The sequence below is a fragment of the Sinocyclocheilus grahami genome, unplaced genomic scaffold (genome assembly GCF_001515645.1).
Source record: "Sinocyclocheilus grahami isolate Dianchi unplaced genomic scaffold, SAMN03320097.WGS_v1.1 scaffold949.1, whole genome shotgun sequence".
NCBI lineage: Eukaryota > Metazoa > Chordata > Actinopteri > Cypriniformes > Cyprinidae > Sinocyclocheilus > Sinocyclocheilus grahami.
Window position 1 is genome coordinate 562266 of NW_015506128.1, and position 10866 is coordinate 573131.

At 29.4% G+C, this 10866-nt stretch overlaps 2 protein-coding genes across 2 annotated transcripts in view; one reads left to right on the top strand and one right to left on the bottom strand.

Moving 5' to 3' along the window:
• mettl24 (methyltransferase like 24) overlaps positions 1–6487 on the top strand; it is a 22180-nt gene extending 15693 nt beyond the window's left edge. The window contains exons 6-8 of the mRNA XM_016249715.1: positions 5835–5883; positions 6027–6143; positions 6441–6487. Coding sequence (XP_016105201.1) covers positions 5835–5883; positions 6027–6143; positions 6441–6487 — 213 coding nt within the window. The remainder of the gene's footprint in view (positions 1–5834; positions 5884–6026; positions 6144–6440) is intronic.
• Positions 6488–7506: 1019 nt separating this feature from the next.
• Positions 7507–10866, bottom strand: part of LOC107564598 (pre-mRNA-processing factor 17-like) — a 36740-nt gene continuing 33380 nt past the window's right edge. The window contains exons 9-10 of the mRNA XM_016249716.1: positions 9295–9439; positions 7507–7886 (exon numbers count right to left, since the gene is read on the bottom strand). Of these exons, the coding sequence (XP_016105202.1) occupies positions 7709–7886; positions 9295–9439 (323 nt within the window). The 3' untranslated portion in view covers positions 7507–7708. The remainder of the gene's footprint in view (positions 7887–9294; positions 9440–10866) is intronic.

A 10866-nucleotide genomic window follows, 5' to 3' on the forward strand; every position in this document is an offset into this window, starting at 1 on the left:
GAGAGAGTGTGTATGAGTGTGAGACACATAATTTACTGCAAACACACCGCAGGCTTCACATCGACTCTCTCAGTGTGACAGAAGAGCGTCTCTGAGCTCAAAGACTGCTGGGAAACACTTCTGAAACACAATAAAATGTTGGAGGGAACACAAAGATAGACACTAATGAATTCATTATCTGCTCATAAATATGGCAGCGGATATTTTTAGATTTATGATTCCTGCATATGGATGAACTGAAGGAGCCAAAGGAGGATCTCTCTCTCTCTATCTATCTAACTATCTGTCTCTCTATCTGTATAGGTTATTAGATAGGAGGTCATTATGTAATGGCTCATTGGTGTGTGTGTATATATATATATATATATATATATATATATAAGCGGTAAAACATTTTAAGATTTATTACGATTTTTAAATGTTTTTGAAGAATTCTCTTCTGATTTAATATACAACCAATTTAGTAAAATTGTGAAATATTATTGCAATTTAATATAACCATTTTCTATTTGAATATATATTAAACTGTACAGTATTTCTGTGATGTGCAGCTGTATTTTCAGCATCATTACTCCAGTCTTCAGTGTCACATGATCTTCAGAAATCAGTATAATATGCTGATCTGCTGCTCGAGAAACATTTCTGATTATTATCAATGTTGAAAACAGTCGTGCTGCACAATATTTCTGGAGGGATTCTTCAAGCACAGACTGAAGAATCCTTTCCATACAACAACACCAAAGTCCATAAAATATCATAAAAGTATCATAACAGTCATCCATACGCCTCCTGCAGTATGTTCCATGTCTTATGATGCTTTGAGAAACAGACCGAAATTAAAGCTGCATTTATCACTGATAAATTATTTTAGTATTATTTATATACTATTATAGTATTTATTAATATTAAGGATAAGATTTTATTTCAGTATAAGTTTTCATTTTTTATTTTAAAGTTGTAGTAATTTGAATATGTGCTTTTGTCATTGTATTAGTTTAGTTTTTTATATTTAGATTTAATAAATTTATAGTTTTAGTCATTTTAGTACTTGTTTAAAATAAGCTTTTCATCTAATATTTAGATTTGATTTCATCTGTATTTCAATTTACGAACATGATTTGATAGTTTTATAGTATCACTGTGATTCTATTATTGTTTCTATTAATATTTTGAATTAGGTGTTATTAATTTTCAGAATATATTGGAAATGTTTATATATATACTTGTATTATATTTCATAATTGTTTTGAAATATATTGCTCATATTTGTTTTAATTTTAATATTTTTTTTGTTTGCTTTGTCATCTTTATTAGTTTTTTTTATTTATCTATTTAAAAATGTATCTTTAATTTATTTATATTTCAGTTTTTGTAATTTCAGTACTTCAAAGTAAACTTATTCAGTTTTTTAAAAAAAAGTTTTTAATCTAATATTAATATTTTATTGCAGCTGTACCCCAATTCATTAAAAATACTTTTAATAATTATATAGTATCATTGTGATACTATTATAGTTTTTTATTAATATCTTGAATTAGTTCTTATTTTATTTTTTTTCATTTTAATTTGAGTTAATTTTGTTTTGCCATTTTTATTATTTAAATTTTTCCTATTATTATTTATTATTTTTAATGTCTATGTTCGTAATGTACGGTTTGCTCGCTGATCATCTCCAGAAACCTTATTAAACCAATAAATAAATATTAGTATTGCAATAAAACTGTTCTACTGTAAAGTAAAAAAATTGTTTTATTATTATTATTCAAAATAACATTTTATTTAAATGATAAAAAATAAATGAAGAGAGAAGTATTACTCCAGCAATAACACAATTTTACTGTAAAGCAAAAAAGGAGCATGTAATGATTATAACAACAACAATAATTATTATTATTATTATTAAGAACAATTTTTATTATATTGTATATTTATATAATTATAAAATATAAACCAACCAATAAATAAAGAATACCATTGCAATAATACTACTGTACTGTATAGCAAAAATTAAAAATATATTATTATTATTAAGTCTGTGATGTGCAGCTGTATTTTCAGCATCATTACTCCAGTCTTCAGTGTCACATGATCTTCAGAAATCAGTATAATATGCTGATCTGCTGCTCGAGAAACATTTCTGATTATTATCAATGTTGAAAACAGTCGTGCTGCACAATATTTCTGGAGGGATTCTTCAAGCACAGACTGAAGAATCCTTTCCATACAACAACACCAAAGTCCATAAAATATCATAAAAGTATCATAACAGTCATCCATACGCCTCCTGCAGTATGTTCCATGTCTTATGATGCTTTGAGAAACAGACCGAAATTAAAGCTGCATTTATCACTGATAAATTATTTTAGTATTATTTATATACTATTATAGTATTTATTAATATTAAGGATAAGATTTTATTTCAGTATAAGTTTTCATTTTTTATTTTAAAGTTGTAGTAATTTGAATATGTGCTTTTGTCATTGTATTAGTTTAGTTTTTTATATTTAGATTTAATAAATTTATAGTTTTAGTCATTTTAGTACTTGTTTAAAATAAGCTTTTCATCTAATATTTAGATTTGATTTCATCTGTATTTCAATTTACGAACATGATTTGATAGTTTTATAGTATCACTGTGATTCTATTATTGTTTCTATTAATATTTTGAATTAGGTGTTATTAATTTTCAGAATATATTGGAAATGTTTATATATATACTTGTATTATATTTCATAATTGTTTTGAAATATATTGCTCATATTTGTTTTAATTTTAATATTTTTTTTGTTTGCTTTGTCATCTTTATTCGTTTTTTTTATTTATCTATTTAAAAATGTATCTTTAATTTATTTATATTTCAGTTTTTGTAATTTCAGTACTTCAAAGTAAACTTATTCAGTTTTTTAAAAAAAAGTTTTTAATCTAATATTAATATTTTATTGCAGCTGTACCCCAATTCATTAAAAATACTTTTAATAATTATATAGTATCATTGTGATACTATTATAGTTTTTTATTAATATCTTGAATTAGTTCTTATTTTATTTTTTTTCATTTTAATTTGAGTTAATTTTGTTTTGCCATTTTATTATTTAAATTTTTCCTATTATTATTTATTATTTTTAATGTCTATGTTCGTAATGTACGGTTTGCTCGCTGATCATCTCCAGAAACCTTATTAAACCAATAAATAAATATTAGTATTGCAATAAAACTGTTCTACTGTAAAGTAAAAAATTTTTTTTATTATTATTATTCAAAATAACATTTTATTTAAATGATAAAAAATAAATGAAGAGAGAAGTATTACTCCAGCAATAACACAATTTTACTGTAAAGCAAAAAAGGAGCATGTAATGATTATAACAACAACAATAATAATTATTATTATTATTAAGAACAATTTTTATTATATTGTATATTTATATAATTATAAAATATAAACCAACCAATAAATAAAGAATACCATTGCAATAATACTACTGTACTGTATAGCAAAAATTAAAAATATATTATTATTATTAAGAATAAACATTTTATTTAAATTATAAACATTTGATGAATAAAGAAATTACTTTTGCAATAACATTATTGTACTGTAGTTAGAAAATAATCATTATTATTATTATTGTTCAGAACAATATTTTTAATTAAATTATAAGAGTTAATGAATACTACTATTGCAATAATTCTGCTGTACTGTAAAATTTTAATTTATTATTAATAATAATTCATATTATTCAGAATAATATTTTTAATTAAGTTATACAAATTAAATTAATAAAGAAATAATACCAGTGCAATAAGATTATTGTAATGTAAAGTAAAAAAATCTGCATCTAATAATTAATAATGTTACAGAAAAACAGTAAAATTACAGTAGCCTACTAACATTTGCTTTCCAATGTTTTGCTTGAAACCCGAGCTTCTTTGACTCATGCCTAAATCATTTAATATCCATTGTTATCACACAGACCATTCATGTGCTATCATATGATTTCAGTTTTAATTTAACACAAATTGGATTTGATGATGTATGTTTTCATATTTGAAGACATGCAGATTTCTTTTTTTATTGTTTTGATTGTTGTTATATTGTAAACTGATAAATAAATAAATAATAAAAAAGAAGCATGTCAGACTACAAAAATAAAATGGGTTGTGAGGGGAAAAAAAGAAAACTGAGCTTCTTTCTAAATGATCCTCATAAGAAATGTGATTTTTTTTCCCCCTTTGGATTTACACAATTTATGCAAATCATAATTTGGGTTGGAAAATATTGAAATCGGTATAAATATGACCCTGGAGCACAAAACCAATCATAAGGGTCAATTTTTCTGAAATTGAGATGTATGCATCAGCTGAAATCTGAATAAATGAGCTTTCCATTGATGTATGGTTTGTTAGGAAAAAGAAAACTGAGCTTCTTTCTAAATGATCCTCATAAGAAATGTGATTTTTTTTCCCCCTTTGGATTTACACAATTTATGCAAATCATAATTTGGGTTGGAAAATATTGAAATCGGTATAAATATGACCCTGGAGCACAAAACCAGTCATAAGGGTCAATTTTTCTGAAATTGAGATGTATGCATCATCTAAAAGCTGAATAAATGAGCTCTCCATTGATGTATGGTTTGTTAGGATCGGACAATATTTGAAAATCTGGAATCTGAGGGTGCAAAAAAATCTAAATATTGAGAAAATCAGCTTTAAAGTTGTTCAAATGAAGTTCTTAGCAATGCATATTACTAATCAAACATTAAGTTTTGATATATTTACGGTAGGAAACTTACAAAATATCTTCATGGAACATGATCTTTACTTAATATCCTAATGATTTTTGGCATAAAACAAATATTGATAATTGTGACTCATACAATGTATTGTTGGCTATTGCTACAAATATACCCCAGAGACTCAACACTGCTGTTGTGCTCCAGGCTCACATTTGTTCAGAGGTGTCAAGTAACGAAGTACAAATACTTCGTTACCTTACTTAAGTAGAAATTTTGGGTATCTATACTTTATTGGAGTAATTATTTTTCAGCTGACTTTTTACTTCTACTCCTTACATTTTAAAAATACCCTCGTTACTCCTATTTCATTCCGGCTTGTCATCGTTCAAGCCTGCCCTGGGTACACCAGTTTTCTTGTCCGTTGCCCTCACAGATTCCTGCAGCTAAGCTTGGATGTACATTTACATTCTAATAAAGGTTATTGATGACATGCCTCTGGAACTTTTTGCACCATTACAATACTTATAAGCAACTAGTCATCATATCTTCCGCTCCATGAAACACATTTTAATGCTCAGTAGTACACATATATGGTTCTTTAATGTATTTGCTTTGTACTCAAATGCGTTCATTTTCAATGGGCATATATGCGGCTGAAACAGGTAGCCTAGTGCATCCCACATTTTTCAACATTAACATTTTAATATAACATAGTCATTATGGCCTTTAGAAAAATGTTTTTTTGAGGAGGTGGGGTAGTGCACAATAGGCCCCTGTGGCGCGGCCTAAGCTTTTGTCCTTAATGGCATTTTTTTCCTTACATTACTTTTACTTTTATACTTTAAGTAGTTTTGAAACCAGTACTTTTGCACTTTTACTTGAGTAAAAAGCTTGAGTTGATACTTCAACTTCTACAGAAGTCTTTTTAAACCCTAGTATCTATACTTCTACCTGAGTAATGAATGTGAATACTTTTGACACCAGTGCATTTGTTACATCCCTGCAAAAGCAGTACTAACCTCAGTGTACCAGGTGTAGTAATGGGAGGAGTCAGGTTTGTGTCAGTAATGATGATGATGATGGTGTTCCTCTCAGGTGGATGTGCTGAAGGTGGATCTGGAAAGCGCGGAGTGGAAGATCCTGGAGAACCTGATCCTGGAGCAGGTGCTGGACTCGGTCGGTCTGCTGCTGCTGGAGCTGCACCTGCAGTGGGCAGGGTTTGAGGTGGGCGGGGACGAGCCCTCGGTGGTCCGCTATTGGTTCAGTCTGCTGAGGGAGCTGGAGCGCGCTCACTTCCGCCTCTACCACAGCTACAGCGACCCGAGCAAGCCACGCCTCTTCCTGCACAGAAACCTCCGCAACACCAGCAGCTCCTTCACACTGGGCTGGGAATTCACACATTTTGTACAAAAGGACTATTTTGCTACATGTTTTCAGTTCAATATAGAATATATTTATGGTATTTTTTTTTTTTTAAATATGTTGCTTGATAAAAATGGGTTGAATTCAGATAAATTCAGGCCACTTTATGAATATATACGCAACATTGTGTGCAAATACAATGTGTATAAAACATATTTATCTCGTTCCTTGACTGTTGGAGGAGAATTTTTACTGAGATTGCTGAAGTGCATTCTGGGATTGAATTCTTCGTGAAGGGATGAGTGAAATGTTTTGTGTAATAAACCCACTGTTGTGCAGTTATGATATTTGCTTCTGTAGAAACAGCAGGTGTGCTTTTCCCATAAAATAAATGAATAATAAGTGTGTTTATCAACAAAATTCCCAGTGAATAAGTAAATTACCCATAATGCCGAGGCAAAATACGGCTTCCAATCCAAAGTAGCTCTTACCATCGAATCAGGAGCTCAACAATCAAATACATACATATTCAGCATTAACTGAAAATTCAAATATTCTGAATAATATTCATATTATAAAACTTAAATCAATATATAAATATTACTATTGCACTAACATTGTTGAAAAGTGCAGAATATTTAAATTATAAAAATTAAATCAATCAATAGATTTAACTTGCAATAATTCTATTGTACTGTAAAATTGAATTTAATAACAAAATATTATTATTAATAATATTTATTATTAGAATTATTCAGAATAATTGTACCTAAATTATACATTTAAATGAAGAAATAATTATTTTTATTAGTAAGAATAAAATAAAATTAAATAAATATTACAACTGCCATTACACTATTGTAAAGTAAAAAATATCATTCAGAATAATTTCTCAAATTATACAATTTTAATGAATAAAAAAAATAAAATAATAATAATCATTATTATTTAGAATAATAGTATTTAAATTATTACAATTAAATAAAATAAATATTACAATTGTCATACTACTGTAATGAATATGAAAAAAAAAAAATCATATGCATATATATTGAGAATTAAAATGCGGTATTTTACACTAACGTCTTGAGGAGTTTATTCCCTCATTAAAGTATATTTTTTTATGCCTCTTTTCTGGATTTTTTTTTCTCATTTTGTCTCTCATAGTTGAGGTATACCTATGATGAAAATTACAGGCCTCTCTCATCTTTTTAAGTGGGAGAACTTGCACAATTGGTGGCTGACTAAATACTTTTTTGCCCCACTGTATATTGAGAATTAAAATGCGGTATTTTACACTAACGTCTTGAGGAGTTTATTCCCTCATTAAAGTATCTTTTTTTATGCCTCTAATCAAATGCTTTGTTGTAATTCAACGTCTATGTTGAAAAAGAATGGGAAGATTTCACCGGCCGCAGAAATAAACAAGAGACATTTATTATCCGCAAAAAGACAGAAATGCGAGACACTGGAGATACAGGTTCATTCATCATAACACAAAACGCATGCGCTGAAGTCTCTGTTGTGTGTGTGTGTGTTTATAACTGGATACCAGCCCTGTAATAATAATAATCCTCTCACATCAGTGTTAAAAGCTGAGGTTCAGGTCAGTCCCAGAGCTTGATCTGTCCGTCCCAGCCGCAGGTGATCACCTTCGACGTCTCGTGAGGATGCCAGAGCGCGCTGATGCACACCTTGTCATGCGCCTTGATCCGATGATAGAGCTTCGTCGTCTTCCAGTCCCAGATATTCAGCTTCCCGTCAGCGTCTCCGGAGACCACGTAACTGCAGCGCACAGCGAGAGAACCAGGTCAAAACACCACCAAATAAAGCTCGTTTTAATGCAAAGCAACTATTAATAACCAGGAGAACATGCACTGTGACAGAAAATACAGCTACAGATGATATAATATATAATATGCAACCTATATATAATTTTATATATATATAAAAATAAATGACAAAATATTATAATTTTTTTTCAGGTTTTTAATGATTCAAAATATACGTCCATTTTTATGCATTGGTCTGAAATGTTTCAAAAAGGTTATTATGGTGTTTTGTTTTATTTTTAATCAGAGGAATCATTATTTCAATCAAAACATCATTCTAGTCAAATAAATCTAAGTAAATACATTAAAAATATAGTTGAAATCATCAAAGCATATTTTCCACAATGATTTACACTAAATGAACAAGTGAGAATAAAACTATCAATATAAAAATACATATTTATGAACAATGTACATATTCATTGTCTTGGGCTTCACGATTAATCAAAATAAAAACCAAAATGATCATATCTCAAAGGCTGAGATTTAATTAAATATATAACATTGCTTCCCAAAAATAACATTTTCCACCAAAATAAAAGCTTGATGATTTAATGTTGGAAAATAAAGACGGACATTAATATTAATACTGCAATTTTACAGTTGTACTGTAAAACAAAAGAATAATTATACCATTTTTCCAATTGTTTATCCCCAATATTTCTTATTTTGTTTTAAACAAATAATATTTATCATTTTATTTAGCAACAATAATCATAATAAAATCATAACATTATTTTATTTTCATATTTATCAAACCAACACAAATCATAATGTGATTACCAAACTATTAAAATATTAAATATATATATTAAAATGTACTTATAATGATTAAATATATGCTGCTCCACCAAAACAAGTCATAAACATTAGTATTGCAACTTATAATAATTATATAATTAACAATAATTATTTTCCTTCAATGCTCAATTTTTTATTTTAGTGAAATATAATTGCGACTTTTGTTATAAATAAATAATATCAATATTTTTACTTCCTAGTAATAATAATAACCAGAGCTATTATTACGGTGCTCTTTTTATATTGATAAATAAAGCACTTTTTTCCCCAAAATTGCCAAGTCTGCAAACCTGGAGCGTTTAATGAAAATGAAATTATTAGCATTTTAAACTAACTAGTGCTCTTATACTCATGAATCTGGCATCTTGCTGCGGTCTTTAAGACTTAACGCTCAAATAAAAGCACTAAAATCATAATATTCCCAATGTTGCTTAATTTTAATACTAATATTTACAGTCTCAAACCCGTCCCGATTCGGGAGCATTTAGCATGTTTTAAGCTCTAATCGCAGCAGTTAGTGACGGCAGATGAACAGAAACGTCAGGTTTGAGGAGACTCACCTCATGTCCGGAGAGAAGTCCACCTGACAGGCGTATCCCGCCACCATGTGACCCTTGAAGATCTTCTTCTTGTTGAGCCGGAATCTGTTCTGCGCTCCGAAGATCAGGATCTGATTGTCCATGGACTGACAGGCCAGCCACTTACCTGAGAACATAATCAAGATATTACTGCACAGCGCACGAAGGAATCAGTTATCAGTTTACTTCCAGCAAGAAAAAAGGAAATAAATCACTCTTTAAACGAACAAATTAAGACATGTGTAAAACGGTTTATATAATTCAGGTTTTACAACGTAATTAAACAAAACCACAACTATATAGCAAATTAATACATAGTAAAACAATACATTTTTAAAATTGCATTTGAAGACCCAAATGCTTTTATTAATCGTTTCTTCTTCGTCGTCGATTTAAGAAATGCCTTTGAAGTTGTGCACGGACTGTAAAACATTTGAAGTGGATCTAAGGCAAGAACGCATTTTGGTTTCAGGTTTTAGGACAACTTTGATGAAAGGTTTTGATCCACTTCAAATGTTGAATGGTGTACCATCGATTAAATAACTAGATAAAGTTCGTCAAGACAAACTTTAGGTTAGCTTGAGAAAGCCTGACAGTTTAAAGCAGTTGTAAAAGCTTGAAGTTTGAAAATTTAGATAGATTAGATAGATGATGATGACATGTTTCTAGCATGATTAGCATGTTGCTAGAATGATTATTGTTTGATTACGTCTTTAATTGATTTTTCCGTACATTTCTGCCATATGTACATTGACTGACAGTCACCACTGATAAGCTACCACTAAATATTGTAGAAACTTAATTTGCTGTAAAGTTGCTTTGCAACGATTTGTATCGTGAAAAGCGCTATACAAATAAACTTGAATTGAATTACCAAGTGACTAGCATGTCGCTAGCATGATTAACAAGTAACTAGCATGTCGCTAGTATGTTTCTAACATGATTAGCATGCTACTAGCATGTTTCTAGCATGCTAATATCATGTTGCTAGTATGATTAGCAAGTGACTAGCATGTCACTAGCATTATTAGCAAGTTCCTAGCATTTGGTTAGCATGTTTTTAACACTATTAGCATGTTACTAGCATGTTGCTAGATTGATTAACAAGTTACTAGCATATAACCTACATGTTTCTAGCATGATTAGCAAGTGGCTAGCATGTCGCTAGCATTATTAGCAAGTTGCTAGCATTTGGTTAGCATTTTTTTAACACGATTAGCTTGTTACTAGCATGATTAGCATGCTACTAGCATGTTGCTAGCATGATTAACAAGTTATTAGCATATCGCCTACATGTTTCTAGCATGATTAGCATGCTACTAGCGTGTTGCTAGCATGATTAACAAGTTACTAACATATCGCCTACATGTTTCTAACATGATTAGCAAGTGACTGGCATGTCACTAGCATGATTAACAAGTGACTGGCATTTGGATAGCATGTTTTTAACACGATTAGCATGTTACTAGCATGATTAACAAGTTACTAGCATTTGGATAGCATGTTTTTAACACGATTAGCATGTTACTAGCATGATTAACAAGTTACTAGCAT